Source organism: Rana temporaria, chromosome 5, assembly GCF_905171775.1.
Source record: "Rana temporaria chromosome 5, aRanTem1.1, whole genome shotgun sequence".
Lineage (NCBI taxonomy): Eukaryota > Metazoa > Chordata > Amphibia > Anura > Ranidae > Rana > Rana temporaria.
Genome location: NC_053493.1, coordinates 398,015,895 through 398,033,669, shown reverse-complemented (window position 1 = coordinate 398,033,669; position 17,775 = coordinate 398,015,895). Strand labels below are relative to the sequence as shown.

At 49.2% G+C, this 17,775-nt stretch overlaps 1 protein-coding gene across 1 annotated transcript in view; it reads left to right on the top strand.

The window, feature by feature from the left end:
- ASAP1 (ArfGAP with SH3 domain, ankyrin repeat and PH domain 1) overlaps nt 1-17,775 on the top strand; it is a 329,695-nt gene that overhangs the window by 138,173 nt on the left and 173,747 nt on the right. Inside the window, 1 exon segment of the mRNA XM_040354975.1 lies at nt 14,459-14,531. Coding sequence (XP_040210909.1) covers nt 14,459-14,531 — 73 coding nt within the window.

The window sequence follows — 17,775 nt, the reverse complement described above, 5'->3', positions numbered from 1 at the left end:
GTATTGACACCCGCAGAGGGCAATGTGAATTGCCTGCAGGCAAGCCTGGAGTGGTCATAGGGCACACTGGGCATATGCCCGGTGGGCCGCGGCGGGCCGCATGTCACGTCTCCCCCCCCCCCAGTGTAACATGCAGGGGTCCAGAACTGTTAGGGTGGTGTCTGTGTAATGTAAAGGGGTGCGGTGCTGTGTAATGTAAAGGGGTGCAGGGTGCTGTGTAATGTAAAAGGGCCCAGAGGTGCAGGGTGCTGTGTAATGTAAAGGGGTCCAGGGTGCTGTGTAATGTAAAGGGGTGCAGAGTGCTGTGTAATGTAAAGGGGTCCAGAGATGCAGGGTGCTGTGTAATGTAAAGGGGTCCAGAGATGCAGGGTGCTGTGTAATGTAAAGGGGTCCAGAGATGCAGGGTGCTGTGTAATGTAAAAGGGTGCAGGGTGCTATGTAATGTAAAGGGGTCCAGGGTGCTGTGTAATGTAAAGGGGTGAAGGGTGCTGTGTAATGTAAAGGGGTGCTGTGTAATGTAAAAGGGTCCAGAGGTGCAGGGTGCTGTGTAATGTAAATGGGTCCAGAGGTGCAGGGTGCTGTGTAATGTAAAGGGGTCCAGAGGTGCAGGGTGCTGTGTAATGTAAAGGGATCCAGAGGTGTAGGGTGCTGTGTAATGTAAAGGGGTCCAGAGGTGCAGGGTGCTGTGTAATGTAAATGGGTCCAGAGGTGCAGGGTGCTGTGTAATGTAAAGGGGTCCAGAGGTGCAGGGTGCTGTGTAATGTAAAGGGGTCCAGAGGTGCAGGGTGCTGTGTAATGTAAATGGGTCCAGAGGTGCAGGGTGTTGTGTAATGTAAAGGTGTTCAGAGAAGGGGTGCAGGGTGCTGTGTAATGTAAAGGGTCCAGAGGTACAAGGTGCTGTTTAATGTAAAGGGGTGCTGTGTAATGTGAAGGGGTCCAGAGGTGCAAGGTGCTGGAACCCCACATCCATCCCATCATTAACCGCCGATGCGATGCGGGAACCTGAACTGGAATCGCACTGGTTTCCACATCACAGTAGGGTAAAGCCAGGCTTAAAGGAGACTCGGTGACTGAGCAGAAGAGGCAAAGACTACAGGCAGGTATGACGGAGGCGCCTCCTCACACTCTCTTGTCACAGGAAGATCTCAGGCCCTACTGATGGGCAAAGCTTTGGCACTTCTGCCTCCTATACATTCCCGTTTGACCAGTGAGACTGCCCATCATAATGATGGACCAATAGGAAAATGTGGGGACGTAAGTGGGCCAGCTCAGACCCTCTCCGGAAATGTTGGAACATTGTCAGAACTGCCCAGCCTTTGGCCATGACAGGAGGGTTTGGGTGGCTCCTGCAAGTCCCTGAATTTCATATCTGCAGCGGTATTAAAAATCCTTCTCCTCTCTCTGTGTCTCTCTGTAATAGAAGCAGCAAACAGCAATTCCTAATTGTCAGCTGTTCTCAAATGCTTGAGGGGAACAGTCATAAAACACCCATTGTGAGTCATTGGTATGTTTGTTTTCAGCATTTTACAGGTATGACACCTTTTAAAGGTACATTCTGCAAAAAATGTCTGTTTATGTAGAGCCTTGAAATGTGTTAGGAGCCAGCATTCCCTATATCTGATCTCCCACAGTACACAGAACATGGAAATGCAATTATTTTAGTCATTATAAACAGCTGAATACCTTTTTTTCATCAGCAGTCTTGTGACTTCTATCAGTGTCTGGTTAACCACTTCAATACCAGGCACTTACACCCCCTTCCTGCCCAGGCCGATTTTCAGCTTTCAGTGTTGTCGCACTTTGAATGACATTTTGCGCAGCCATGCTACAATTTATCATTTTGTTCCCTAAAATAGAGCTTTCTTTTGGTGGTATTTGATCACCGCTGGGGTTTTTAGTTTTTGCGCAACAAATAAAAAAAAGACTGAAAATGTCGTATTTTTTCTCTTTGGTTCTGTTATAACATTTTGTAAATAAGTAAATTTTCTCCTTCAATGACGGGCACTGATATGGCTGCACTGACAGGCACTGATAGGTGGCACTAATGGGTACTCCTAGGCGCCACTGATGGGTACTCCTAGGCGCCACTGATGGGTACTCCTAGGCGCCACTGATGGGTACTCCTAGGCGCCACTGATGGGTACTCCTAGGCGCCACTGATGGGTACCCCTAGGCGCCACTGATGGGTACCCCTAGGCGCTACTGATGGGTACCCCTAGGCGCCACTGATGGGTACTCCTAGGCGCCACTTATATGTGGCCCGGATGGGCACTGGGTTAGCATTGCTAGGCATCACTGATCTGACATTATGAATGGTGCCAGTCAGTGCCCATTTGTGGGCACTGATTGGCATATATTGGGCATGTTGTAGCATCCCTGGGGGCCATTGGGGATGTACCTGGTCATCCACATGTTGGGGGCTTCCCTGGTGGTCCTGGTGGTCCAGTGTGGGTTTCCGCACAGACCAATCAGCACAGACCCCCCTGTCAGTAGAGCCGCTGATTGGCTCTCCTTTACTCGCGTCTGTCAGAGACGAATAAGGAAAAGCCGTACAACGGCCCTTCCTGTTTACATCGTGGTCAGCCGTGATTGGACATGGCTGATCACGTGGTAAAGAGCCTCCGTCAGATTTTTCATGTAAGTTTTTATATTGGAGTGTCAAAAATAAATCTTGTTTGTATTGCTATTACAATGCTGATGTTCTAATATAAAGGTGTATGCTGTGACTAGGGATCTCCTTTCATACAGGGAAAAATTGGCACTGACAATTTACGCAGGGAGTTGCGTACTATATACATTCACATCAGTCCCTGATCTTGAGGAGCTTGCTATTCCCTTACCTCACATGCAATACTGTATATACACCAAGGTGACCAGATGTCCCCAGTTTCTGGGTACAATGCCCAATTTTAGGGGCTTTCCTTGGGGGGGAGGGGGGAGGAGCCCCCAGTTTTGTCCCCAGTTAAAAGAATGTGTCCCCCACCCCCTTTTTGTTTTTTGCCAGCCCAGGTGATTGCAGGGTAATCAATCTTGGCAACATTTCTGTGATTGGCCTGGAGCAGAAAGAGGGAAGGGAAGGGGTGTGTCTGCTCCTAGCTGTGTCCTGGGGTTATTGATAATTAATGTCACATACAAGTAATAGGTGGTCCTCCCAGCCCCTTCCCTCATAGGCTCTAATAGGCGTCAAAAAATGTGAACAGCGGTCGCCATGCTGGGCGTTCACTGTTCACTTAGCTGTGTGTTAGCAAAGTGAAGGAATTCGTTTTGCTAACACTGAACCGCCTCTCAGCCAATTAGGTTTTGCCGGGTCTGTTACCGGTCACCTGATTGGCTGAAACATCAGGTGCTGTGATTGGACGCCTGAGAGAGGATGGAAGAAGACAGAGGACGTGCAGGAGACCACCGCTGACCCACTGCAATTGACCCAACTGGCGGCATCTGATGGGGCACACTGGCGGCATCTGATGGGGCACACTGGCGGCATCTGATGGGGCACACTGGCGGCGTCTGATGGGGCACACTGGCGGCGTCTGATGGGGCACACTGGCGGCGTCTGATGGGGCACCGTGGCGGCATCTGATGGGGCACCGTGGCGGCGTCTGATGGGGCACCGTGGCTGCGTTTGGGCACCGTGGCTGCGTTTGGGCACCGTGGCTGCGTTTGATGGGCACCGTGGCTGCATTTGATGGGCACCCTGGCTGCGTTTGGGCGGCACCCTGGCTGCGTTTGATGGGCACCATGGCTGTGTTTGATGTGTTTTTTTTTTTTAGTTTGTGCCCCCCCCAAAAAAATTGCACACCAGCCGCCACTGGTGTCTATGGTAAAACCAGGCTGTAATGCACACAACATATGTCACAGTGATCAGTCTTCACAGACACATATTCTCTGCAAGCTACAATAGCTTCTGCTGCATATTCTGTACATATCTTATCACAGAGGTAAAGGTACGCTTTTTACTTCATTCCTTTTAATAGGTTCCCTAGAAAATGCTGACGTGCACTAAATCGCCCCCTGTTGTTTAAACAGGCGACAGATGGGCGTTAAATGGCGGCCCTCGGGTACGAAGCCTGGGGTCTCTTGTTACCATCTACTCTTCCAATAACAATCCTTTACAACATAAGACGGTTCTGTCCAATGCCGGACTGTCTGCTTTTTCTTTGCCTAGCAACAACAAATAGTCTCCGATTTGCGAGATCTAAAAGTAATATGCTGTGTTTTCTCAGTAAATAGAACGTTTCCCAGGGTAATGCCATCGCTTCTCCTAATTTTAAGTAAATTTAGCAGCCTTTGCATACTCCAAGCATTTTTATTTCAATAAAAATTGATTTCTTTGCGGTGTGAATGTGTCCCAGCGGCCGGAGCCTGTGTAATTTTTGCTCTTTACTACCCTCGCTGTTATAATGTGTTGTTTGCCCGAAGGAGGAGAACTGTGCCAGAGAATGGAAGTGCTGATTATTATGATTAGCTTGTTTATTGCATTAAGTGATGCAGTATTGTGTAAAAAGGAACACCACTGGTAGGGCCTCACCTAGAGCATTAATTATGGGTTGTATACAAAAAGGATTGCTTTACACTTAAGCTGCATCAGCGGGAATAGAAAGCATTGCTTGAGCACAATTGTTTAAACCTTGCAACACTTCTTTTTTTTTTTTTTTTTCATTTAAAGTGGAGCTCCAGGCAAATATTAAAGAACACCTTTTAATCCAGTTATATTTTCATTAAAGAGGAATTCCAGAAATTGTATATTTTATACATAATTACACTGACATTTCCAGTGGCCCTGGAAGCTGGAAATCACTGATGTAGACACCACCACGCCAGCGATCTCCACTTGCTTCTGGGTGCCGTACTGCCCCGCTGTATTGGTAACACCATAGGTCAGCTGCTGGGCAAGAGCGCCATTCAGAGAATGTTTTGCACTTTCTCATTGATTGCAGTGCGTTCTCTGATTAAAAGAAGTGGAGAGCGAAACATAGGGGCCCACCAGAGTAAAGCCTCATACACACCAACTTTATGGCCATAATTGTCTGATGGACGCTGTGACAGTAGGCAAGTTAAATTCCCTGGTTGCATCCAAGATGATATCTATCTATCTATCAGGTTCAGGCTTTATGCCAGTTTGTACCTCTAGGGGGAGTTCAATTATGGGCACCGATGAGGGACACCGTTGATAAACAATCAGCGCAAACCCCCCCCCTGTCAGGAGTGACGCCGATCGGCTCTCCTCTACTCGCGTCTATCAGACGCGAGTCAGGAAGAGCCGATCAACGGCTTTTCCTGTTTACATCGTGATCAACCCTGATTGGACACGGCTGATCACGTAGTAAAGAGCCTCCGCCGGAGGCTCGTTACCGAGATCGGAGATGCAGACTGTCAGACTGACACCCCGCATCACCGATCGCCGCGCTGCGCGCCCCCCACGTTATCCTGCAGGACGTCAATAGACATCCAGTCAGGATTACACAACCACTTCCTGGACGTCAATTTACTATTGACCGGGCGGGAAGTGGTTAAGCTTGTAGGAGGAGTTTTCATTCTCCTCTTGACTGTCCTATAAGGCTGCCTGCCCCCCCCCCCCCCCTGACCCCTCTGTCTGGACAGTGCTGATTGGCCCTATGCTGATCACATGCACCCTCTCGAGCTAAACACATCAAACTGAGCATGTGCAGAGTGCCTCCAAGGCTCTGTACTAACAGCAGATGGGAATGGGGACAGTAAAAAAGGGGAAGATCAGAGAAGACAAGATCAAACAGACAGCTGTTTACACAATGCAGATGATTAACCCCTTAGGTTCGAAAGTGAGTATAACAAGCATTCTTTACTACATATACAGACTGATTTTACTGTTGTGGATTTAGTAACACTTTAAATGCTTGTTTTGTCCTGGGGGGAAATAGGTAATGAATAGGTACAAATATGTACAGTAGGTGAACCCGATTTTGTGTCAATCTCGCTCTCTTTCTCGGCGAGATTGAGCACCTACGAGCCCCATCGCGGGAGCCAGCGCCGAGCTGGCTTGCCGCGATGGAGACAGAGCCGTCATAGAAGCGACGGGAGATCCGACTTGGATTCCCGCCAATTCTACACGTGTGCGGCGTTTGTTATGAATCCTGAGGGGGAAGTCCCCGCCGGATTTTAAATAAAAATCCGGCATGGGTCCCCCCCTCAGGAGCATACCGGGCCCTTAGGTCTGTTATGGGTTGTAAGGAGAGCCCCCCTACGCCGAAAAAAACGGCGTAGGGGGTCCCCCTACAATCCATACCAGACCCGTATCCAAAGCACGCTACCCGGCCAGCCAGGAAGGGAGTGGGGACGAGCGAGCGCCCCCCCCCCCCCCTCCTGAGCCGTACCAGGCTGCATGCCCTCAACATGGGGGGGTTGGGTGCTCTGGGGCAGGGGGGCGCACTGCGGCCCCCCCACCTCAGAGCACCCTGTCCCCATGTTGATGAGGACAGGGCCCCTTCCCGACAACCCTGGCCGTTGGTTGTCGGGGTATGCGGGCGGGAGGCTTATCGGAATCTGGGAGCCCCCTTTAATAAGGGGGCCCCCAGATACCGGCCCCCCCACCCTAAGTGAATGAGTATGGGGTACATCGTACCCCTACCCATTCACCTGCAAGAAAAGTGGTAAAAACACAAATAAACCACACAGTGTATTAAAATATTTTATTTTTCTGCTCCGGAGGCCGCCCCCTGTCTTCTTTATTAGCTCTTTTACCAGGGGGGGCTTCTTCTTTGACGTCTTCGGGTGGGTGGGGGCCGCCGTCTGGTTCTCTTCCACCGCCGGGGGGGGGTGGCTTTTAAAAAAGCCCCCACCCCCCCCGGCGGGTTTCCTCCGGCGTCTTCGGCGGGGCTCTTCTTCTTCCGCTATCCCGACGGGTCTTCTCAACTCTCCGGGGTTCTCCTTCTGTCTTCGCCGCTCTCCGTTGTTGACTCGGCGCACCCCGGTTCTTCGTCTCGCTGTCCGGTGCCTTCTTCCGTGCTGTACGTCTTCTCCTTCCGTGCTGTGATGAGTTCTTCTTCCGTGCTGTGACGTCATGTTCTTCACTTCTCTCCTTCTCCCGATGTTGACACGCCGGTCCTCCTCGCTGAAATGACGGATGCGCGCCTTGCATCGGACCTATATAGGCCTCACAGTCCCATCATGCTCTGTACCTACCCATGTGATACCTACCACGTGGGTAGGTACAGAGCATGATGGGACTGTGAGGCCTATATAGGTCCGATGCAAGGCGCGCATCCGTCATTTCAGCGAGGAGGACCGGCGTGTCAACATCGGGAGAAGGAGAGAAGTGAAGAACATGACGTCACAGCACGGAAGAAGAACTCATCACAGCACGGAAGGAGAAGACGTACAGCACGGAAGAAGACACCGGACAGCGAGACGAAGAACCGGGGTGCGCCGAGTCAACAACGGAGAGCGGCGAAGACAGAAGGAGAACCCCGGAGAGTTGAGAAGACCCGTCGGGATAGCGGAAGAAGAAGAGCCCCGCCGAAGACGCCGGAGGAAACCCGCCGGGGGGGGTGGGGGCTTTTTTAAAAGCCACCCCCCCCCGGCGGTGGAAGAGAACCAGACGGCGGCCCCCACCCACCCGAAAACGTCAAAGAAGAAGCCCCCCCTGGTAAAAGAGCTAATAAAGAAGACAGGGGGCGGCCTCCGGAGCAGAAAAATAAAATATTTTAATACACTGTGTGGTTTATTTGTGTTTTTACCACTTTTCTTGCAGGTGAATGGGTAGGGGTACGATGTACCCCATACTCATTCACTTAGGGTGGGGGGGCCGGTATCTGGGGGCCCCCTTATTAAAGGGGGCTCCCAGATTCCGATAAGCCTCCCGCCCGCATACCCCGACAACCAACGGCCAGGGTTGTCGGGAAGGGGCCCTGTCCTCATCAACATGGGGACAGGGTGCTCTGAGGTGGGGGGGCCGCAGTGCGCCCCCCTGCCCCAGAGCACCCAACCCCCCCATGTTGAGGGCATGCAGCCTGGTACGGCTCAGGAGGGGGGGGGGCGCTCGCTCGTCCCCACTCCCTTCCTGGCTGGCCGGGTAGCGTGCTTTGGATACGGGTCTGGTATGGATTGTAGGGGGACCCCCTACGCCGTTTTTTTCGGCGTAGGGGGGCTCTCCTTACAACCCATAACAGACCTAAGGGCCCGGTATGCTCCTGAGGGGGGGACCCATGCCGGATTTTTATTTAAAATCCGGCGGGGACTTCCCCCTCAGGATTCATAACAAACGCCGCACACGTGTAGAATTGGCGGGAATCCAAGTCGGATCTCCCGTCGCTTCTATGACGCGCTTGCTGGGATGTGCTGTCACTATTCCAGTGAGTGTGAGATGTCGGCGAGATCTCGGCACCCTGTCGCCGAGTATCGGCGCGACGCTGTCGTGCTAAAAGCACAATATCACAAACGCCTACTGTACCTTATTACTAGCTCTTCTAATAGTTGGCGCTCTTCTCTGCTGTCTGATGTCCCCGGCGGTGAACGGTCTCTCAGCGTTTTCATGTAGTATGTTCTGCTACCTACATGCTGTCCATGTCCTAGTGACAACCGTCTAGGAGGGAGTTTTCCTCACTTTGTAGATAAATCCTCTCACTTACTGTTGTATCTATAGGACAAAAAAGTAAAGATAGATTGACAAGGGTTTTATCTATTAAAATTTTATTTTTATTTTTTTGCTGCACAGGATTGTAAATCGGCACCATGGCTGTCGTCACATTACATTTTCAACTGACTAATGTCCTTGCCTCAGGATGCAATCTGATATGATATATCACCTTGATAATACAGCATTTATTGCTGTGGTAAAGTAGTTTTTATTGCTGTGGTAGCATAATTACTGAAGTTCATGTTTCAGCTTAGGTGATGCATGAAGAACATCCTTGAGAATACTTTATATTATAATGTTATACTATAATACTAGGTTCCCTTAAAAATAAAAAGTTCACTTTTAAAAAAAATATTTTTTTTTTTCTTTAATAAGCATTTTAAATCAAGTCAGAGAGCCGCTCCAGGAGGTACATGTTTTAAATACCTGAACCTGAGCACTCTTGTATATGAGCAACGTCCAGACTCGTCCAGATAATGAATCACTATATTTATTTCGTACCTACTGTATATCAATAGCTCCAGGGGTTTTGTTAAAGCATAAAAGAATGCAAGTCTGAAAAAAACATGTATTGGAGACCTATTGGGTGAAAAATAAGAGGCGCTAGCACATATGTTGCATACCAATAAAATAATAAAAAAGTGACCATTAGATGATGAGTGAAAATAAGATGAAACAAACAATCAAATGAATACAATTATAAGTGACAGCCCCCAATTGGGGAAACACATAACATGTGAATAAATGATTGATTATTGTGCAAAAAAGTCCATAAGTGAAGTAGATGAGTGACAGCTACTTGAAAGATGATACAACTTGGTTAATTAAAGATTTCCACCTTCACCAAAGCAAGAAAAATCACCAAAAGTGCTTATGGATGGCACCTTACCGCAAGATGTTGACCGCTTTAACTAAAAAGAGGTCAAATTGGGCATGAGTAAAGATTTATTCCAGGCTATATTCTTGTAGTCTCGATACCGCCACACTCCACACCACATGAAGCATTCAGAAAAACAAAAAAAACCCATAGAATAATACCGTTTTATTTTGAATAAAAACAAAAGTACTACGCCAAATGGCCTCTTACTTGAAGGGGTGCCTTGCCCCGGCACTGAGGTTGAAGGCGTGTAGTGAGTGTAAGGAGAGAGGTGATCCCACGCCAGCGATGGAGCCTGCAGAGCCGCGTATAGCGTGCGTTCCAGCTCTCTGGGAGGAGAGCCAGCGGGACCAGGAAGTACGTCAAAAGTGCGTGACCTGTACGCCTCGACGTACGTTTCGTGATTTCCACGTCGTTAGGAAGCGTTGAGATTATTAAAGAACAATTTAAATCCTCAGGTAAAGGCCCCTTTCACACGGGCCGACCAATAGGGTCCGTCTGTCAGTTTTCTGGCAGACCCAATCGGATCCTCTAGTGCAGTGGTTCTCAACCTGGGGGCCGGGACCCCCTCGGGGGTCAAATGATGATTTGCCAGGGGTCACCAAAGCCTGGGCTGTTCCTGAAGCCTGTACCGCTCTCCCAGCCTTTCTGCAGCTGCCCAGCTGGGCTGTTCCTGGAGCCCACAGCCGCCCACTCAGCTTCTTCACAGCCGCCCATTCAGTTCAGGGCATGGCTGGGGGGCAATGACTAGAGGTCCGCTGTCTGGTGAGGATTGTCTGGTGGGTGGGACTGAAGGAGACCCTATCTCTTGATTTCAGCATAGGTGTCACTGCTGCGAGACGCCACAAAGTGATTATAGTTGCTATTAAAAGTCCCCACTACAGTTCTCAGATCAGCAGATGACCTTAAAGGGTCACTAAAGGAATTTTTTTTTTTTAGCTAAATAGCTTCCTTTACCTTACTGCAGTACTGGTTTCATGTCCTCATTGTTCGTTTTTGCTTTGAAGTAGCTGTAATTCTGCTGTGATCTCCACACTTCCTGGTTGCCTGTTTCCTTATAACCATCATACTGGGAGCTTTCTCACGGTGGTCTAAGCTGTCATTACTGTGTGTCTAAAACTCCTCAGAACCAATCGGATTCATTTTAAAAACAAAACACTGCCCTGGATTTGTTTGTTTTTGTTCTGTGAGTCTTCCCGACTCACCTCTCACCCAGGACTTCATGTATGTACCTTTAAAACCGAAAGTGAAACTGGAGGCACATTATATGATAGATTAAATTCAATTTTTAATCATTTTTAAAAGGAATCGGTTAACTTTTATGTCTCTATACCCAATAAACAGTCATTTCAGCAAAACATTTTTTTTCCTTTAGTGACCCTTTAATCAAGAGCACCTAAGTTGGCTGATCAGAACTCCCCCCCCCCCCCACCAAGGAGTAAGAGAAGGAATAAAAATAGAGAATACATGGAAGGGAGAGGAAAAGAGGGGGAGGAAGAAAGAAAAAAGGGAGAGAAAGAATAAGAGAAAAAAACAAGAGACAGCTAGAGAGAGGGACGGGGGAAAAAACAAGGAATTAGGATAGAGAGAGATAAAAGGTAAAGAAAGCAGAACAAAGAGAGTAGTACATCCTAAAATGTACCATATGAGGTTTTAATACTGTCCATTGTAATACTGTACAATGGAAGCGCCACCTAGCGGCCAGCCTAAATATTGCACCCTAAGATACGACGGCGCAAGCCGTCATATCTTAGATAGGTTTAAGTGTATCTCTGTTTGAGAATACACTTAAACTTAGGACGGCGCAGATTCTGAGTTAGGTCGGCGTATTTACTGATATGCCGGCCTAACTCTTTATGAATCTAGCTAACAGTTTAAAAATGTATGTTTTATTTTGTTAACTATTAATATTTACCATTTATTAACCACTTAAGGACTCCCTACCGACTATATACGTTGGCAGAATGGCTGGGCACAGGCACGTAGCCTATAAGACCCAGCCGTGTGTCGCACGTGACCGGGTTCGAAGCTCCGCGGGACCCAATCGCCGCCGGTGTCCCGCGATCACTGCGATCAGTCACAGGAGCTGAAGATCGGGGAGAGTAAACACAACTTCCCCGTTCTTCACTGTGGCAGTGACACGTATCGTCTGTTTCCTGATATAGGGAATGACGATCAGTGACGTCAGGCCTACAGCCACACCCCCCTACAGTAAGAATCACTCCCTTAGGGCACACATAACCCCTTAGCGCCACCTAGGGGTTAACCACTTCACTGCCATTGTCCTTTTCACAGTAGTCGGTGCATTTTTATAGCACTTTTCGCTGTGAAAATTACAATGGTCCCAAAAATGTGTCAAAGGTGTCCGAAGTGTCCGCCATAATGTCGCAGTCACGAAAAAAAATCGCTGATCGCCGCCATTGCTAGTAAAAAAAAAGAATTATTAATAAAAATGCCATAAAACTATCCCCTATTTTGTAAACGCTATAACTTTTGCACAAACCAATCAATAAACGCTTATTGCGATTTTTTTTTAACCAAAAATATGTAGAAGAATACGTATCGGCCTAAACTGAGGAAAAAAATAATTTTATATATTTTTTGGGGGATATTCATTATAGCAAAAAGTAAAAAATATAGCATTTTTTCAAAATTGTCGCTCTATTTTTGTTTATAGCGCAAAAAATAAAAACCGCAGAGGTGATCAAATACCACCAAAAGAAAGCTCTACTTGTGGGAAAATAAGGACGTCAATTTTGTTTGGGAGCCACGTCGCACGGCTGCGCAATTGTCAGTTAAAGCGACGCAGTGCTGAATCGCAAAAACTGGCCAGGTCCCTTTACCTGCATAATGGTCCGGGTCTTAAGTGGTTAATACAATTTTATCTTCAAGGTTTATGCACACAGTGCTTTAAAAAAAAAAGCATTTTATATGCCTAGGGAATTTCTCGGCGCTTTACTGCATTCAGGGAGCAGCGCGTGCTGCATACAGCCTGCCATACAAGATAATTGCTTTTGTAACCGCTGATGCTTCTTTGTGTGATAATTCTGAATGAACAAAATAGTAGCGCTATGTTCAATGAATGAATAATCCTAAATAAATGTGTAAATAAATCTGTGAAAAAAAAAATATATATATATATAACGCACATATGCTAAATAATATTAGATATATATGAGGAGTGAAATACTTAAATATAAACAAATGTTCAAAAACGTTCATCCGGTGATGAAAAATAGGCGCCTATAGCTACCGGCTGTATCACGGGAGCACGCCTGCAGGCTAACCCCCTTGGGAGAGAGCTTCCCATGAAGGGGGTTAGCTCTTGCGGGGAGGAGCCGAGACAGCCGCTGAGGGACCACAGAACACGAGGATCGGGGCCAGTCTGTGCAAAACGTACTGCACAGTGGAGGTAATTTTGTTTGTTATTAAAAAAAAACAAAAACAAAAAAAAACAAAGCCATACAACCCCTTTAATTAAAAAAAAAAAAAAAAACAACTCTAGCAATATTATTATTATTATTTAAAGCGGATGTGCCATGACTTTTAATATTAGGACACTTACCTGTCCTGGAGTCCAGCGCCGTCCGCAGCAGAGGACGAGCGATCGCTCGTCTCTCTGCTGCTCCCCCCGCCATCCTCAGTGAGGGAACCAGGAAGTGAAGCGCTCCGGCTTCATTACCCGGTTCCCTACGGCGCTTGCGCTGCGCCGCTGATTGGCTCCCGCTGTGCTCTGAGTGTTCCCAGAGCACAACGGGGGGAGGACGGGAGGTGACGTTCTGCCCGCAGTCTACCCGAAACTGTGTGGCCGGAAGTGGGTGCAAATACCTGTCTTTAGACAGGTATCTGCACCCCCCTGAAAGGTGTCAAATGTGACACTGGAGGGGGGGAGGGTTCCGATCAGAGTGAGTTACACTTTAGGGTGGAGCTCCGCTTTAAGGTACTTATTTAACGCTGTCACTTCAGTCCCTACCCTCAAGCAGCTTACAACCTAAGGTCCCTAACACACATTCAAAAACTAAGGCCGATTTTAGACAGAAGCCAATTAACTTACCAGAATGTTTTTTGGAATGTGGGAGGAAACCCACGCAGGCAGAGGGAGAACATGCAAACTCCAGGCAGGTAGTGTCATGGTTGGGATTTGAACCAGCACCCCTTTTTACTGCTATCAGCAGATGGTTTGGGGACAGTGGAAGAAGGGGTGGACCAGAGAAGACCGGATCCAACAGCCGGTTTACACAATGCAGAGGATTAACCCCTTAGGTTTCACAGTGAGTACAACCAGCATTCTTTACTGCACAAGTGCCAAACCTGTGGCCCTCCAGCTGCTGCAAAACTACAAGTCCCATCATGCCTCTGACTTTGGGACTCATGCTTGTAACTCCCAGCGGCTTGCAATGCCTCATGGGACTTCTACAACAGCTGGAGGGCCACAGGTTGAGCACCCATGCGTTACTGCATATACACACTGATTTTACTGTTGTGGGTTTAGTAACACTTTAAGGGATCCTTATCTTTTCAAGGATCCTGCCAGAAGGGCCCATCGATGTAACCCTTGTCTTGGTGTATTATGCAGAAGGAGGAGGTCCTAAATATGCCCATTGTTTATTTAGTACTTAATTATATAACCTCATTACCTGTGGTCCTTTGGTCTTGTATGACCCTCGTACAAAACAAGTTTAAAGATCTGAAAGTCACGTGTGCGGTCAAGTTTTTAGAAACCTATAGACTCGGTTTAGGCGTTATATTTCTAAAGTGACTATTATTTTACTCAGAAGTTGATTATCATGTGAAAAGGAAATCATTCTTGTGATTGGACGTCTTTGATGTTTGGGAAAAGGTACTTTATGACTTGTTGACTTTTCAAGTAGTGATTTACCACATAAAACAGCCTTTATTTTGTTCATGTTTCAGTTGTTCATGTAAGATTTATCCTCCACATTGTAATAAAGTATTTTCACTTCTTCCAGGCCTTAGATCAAGACAGAAATGCGTTACAGAAAGTGAAAAAGTCTGTGAAAGCCATTTACAATTCAGGACAAGGTAAGTGCTAACAAACTCCCTTGTGAAGGGGAATGCCTAATATGCATGTATGGGGTCGGCTACATTTCACATACTGCCTGTGTAGGCTTAATTCACACGAGAACTTGCACCTCTGCTCTGTGAATGGGCCGTACCTTTAAGTGGTCATGTCTGTGGGAACATAGCAGCAGCACTGACACAGACGCTCGTCCCTATTAGACAACCACCTGTCCCCCCTCCGTTCTCCTCGCTGTCCCCCCTCCGTTCTCCTCGCTGTCCCCCCTCCAATCTCCTCACTGTCCCCCCTCCGTTCTCCTTGCTGTCCCCCCTCCGTTCTCCTCACTGTCCCCCCTTCGTTCTCCTCGCTGTCCCCCCTCCGTTCTCCTCGCTGTCCCCCCTCCGTTCTCCTCGCTGTCCCCCCCTCCGTTCTCCTCGCTGTCCCCCCCTCCGTTCTCCTCGCTGTCCCCCCCTCCGTTCTCCTCGCTGTCCCCCCCTCCGTTCTCCTCGCTGTCCCCCCTCCGTTCTCCTCGCTGTCCCCCCTCCGTTCTCCTCGCTGTCCCCCCTCCGTTCTCCTCGCTGTCCCCCCTCCGTTCTCCTCGCTGTCCCCCCTCCGTTCTCCTCGCTGTCCCCCCTCCGTTCTCCTCGCTGTCCCCCCTCCGTTCTCCTCGCTGTCCCCCCTCCGTTCTCCTCGCTGTCCCCCCTCCGTTCTCCTCGCTGTCCCCCTCCGTTCTCCTCGCTGTCCCCCCTCCGTTCTCCTCGCTGTCCCCCCTCCGTTCTCTTCGCTGTCCCCCCTCCGTTTTCCTCGTTGTCTTCCTCTCCGTTCTCCTCGCTGTCCCCCCTCCGTTCTCTTCGCTGTCCCCCCTCCGTTCTCCTCGCTGTCCCCCCTCCTTTTTCTCGTTGTCTTCCTCTCCGTTCTCCTTGCTGTCCCCCCTCCGTTCTCCTTGCTGTCCCCCCTCCGTTCTCCTCGCTGTCCCCCCTCCGTTCTCCTCGCTGTCCCCCCTCCGTTCTCCTCGCTGTCCCCCCTCCGTTCTCCTCGCTGTCCCCCCTCCGTTCTCCTCGCTGTCCCCCCTCCGTTCTCCTCGCTGTCCCCCCTCCGTTCTCCTCGCTGTCCCCCCTCCGTTCTCCTCGCTGTCCCCCTCTCCGTTTTCCTCGTTGTCTTCCTCTCCGTTTTCCTTGTTGTCTTCCTCTCCGTTCTCCTCGCTGCCCCCTCTCCGTTCTCCTCGCTGCCCCCTCTTCGTTCTCCTCGCTGCCCCCTCTCCGTTCTCCTCGCTGCCCCCTCTCCGTTCTCCTCGCTGCCCCCTCTCCGTTCTCCTCGCTATCCCCCTCTCCGTTCTCCTCGCTGTCCCCCTCTCCGTTCTCCTCGCTGTCCCCCTCTCCGTTCTCCTCGTTGTCCCCCTCTCCGTTCTCCTCGCTGTCCCCCCTCCGTTCTCCTCGCTGTCCCCCCTCCGTTCTCCTCGCTGTCCCCCCTCCGTTCTCCTAGCTGTCCCCCCTCCGTTCTCCTCGCTGTCCCCCTCTCCGTTCTCCTCGTTGTCCCCCTCTCCGTTCTCCTCGTTGTCCCCCTCTCCGTTCTCCTCGTTGTCCCCCTCTCCGTTCTCCTCGTTGTCCCCCTCTCCGTTCTCCTCGTTGTCCCCCTCTCCGTTCTCCTCGTTGTCCCCCTCTCCGTTCTCCTCGATGTCCCCCGCTCCGTTCTCCTCGTTGTCCCCCTCTCCGTTCTCCTCGCTGTCCCCCTCTCCGTTCTCCTCGCTGTCCCCCTCTCCGCTCTCCTCGCTGTCCCCCTCTCCGTTCTCCTCGCTGTCCCCCTCTCCGTTCTCCTCGCTGTCCCCCTCTCCGTTCTCCTCGCTGTCCCCCTCTCCGTTCTCCTCGCTGTCCCCCTCTCCGTTCTCCTCGCTGTCCCCCTCTCCGTTCTCCTCGCTGTCCCCCTCTCCGTTCTCCTCGCTGTCCCCCTCTCCGTTCTCCTCGCTGTCCCCCTCTCCGTTCTCCTCGCTGTCCCCCTCTCCGTTCTCCTCGCTGTCCCCCCCTCCGTTCTGCTTAGTGTCCCCCTCCATGTCTTCCTCCGTTCTTTTCAGAATGAACAGAGCCAGTGATCACTAACTCTGTTCATTCACATAACTGAAGCATCGTAACCTGTTATTAGGATGTCTCAGTTTATGAATGGAGAGAAACAGCTGTCTCCTCTCCATTCATTTTCAGTGCATCTGAGGCTGCTGAGAAAGGGACTGGGGAATCTCTATCCTCTGTCTCTTTCCATGTCTCAAGGGAGAAAAATCAGGGGTCTGTTAAGACGTCTTTGCATTTGAGCACCCCTCGACCTCCTGGAATGCGTGACGTGGTGTATCCCAGGAGGCTGCGGCAAACTAATGCAGCATTTTTGCCTAGGAAGGAACTGCAGGGAGTTTTTCCAAAGAAGTATAAAATAAAAAAAAAGGGTAAATACAAATATCTGCATTACATTAACTCAAAAAGATATACCGTATTTCTTGTCCTTTACTGGCTTTCAGTGCTTCACCTTGAGCATTGCAGACTTTGAGTTTCCTGATTTGCCTAAACTTCCAAAGGGATATGTTAATTCTTTTGCCGTGTTCTGATTGCTTGCGTGCCAAAATAGACTCCTCCAGAAAACAGCATTTTTTTTTTTAAAGCACTTAAATTCATTACTGTCAGAGTGCTTATTGTTAATGGGGAAATGAGAAGCCTCTTGGCAGCCTTGAGAAAGCACAAAACCATTGATCTACTTTGAATATGGGTGCATTGCTGAGAGTCGTCCTTGAAGAAGTGGCTCTTCTTTGGATTTTACAGCATCAGAATGTGTCTCCGTTGCAGACACATAGATGTTTGGACTGTGAATGGTGGGGACTAGAGTTGAGCGGACACCTGGATGTTCGGGTTCGGACCCGAACCCGGACTTTGAAAAAAAAGTTCGGGTTCGGGACCGAACCCGAACCCCATTGAAGTCAATGGGGACCCGGACTTTTGACTACAAAAAATGTCTCTAAAAACCTAAGGGAAAGGGCTGGAGGTCTGCAAATGGCAGCAAAATGTCGGGAAGAGCATGGCAAGTACTCTGGAAATAAATGTGGATAGGGAAATAACTTAAAATAACATAAAAAAAATAAAAAATAAAAATATAATGATTTTGACCTTGGAGGACGAGGTCCATACAGTTTTGTTCAAAATTATTCAACCCCCCAATGCTGTAAAGGGTTTTAGGGAATTTAGTGTACATTTGTAATTGTATTCAGAATGAAATCCTACAAGGACTTCATAA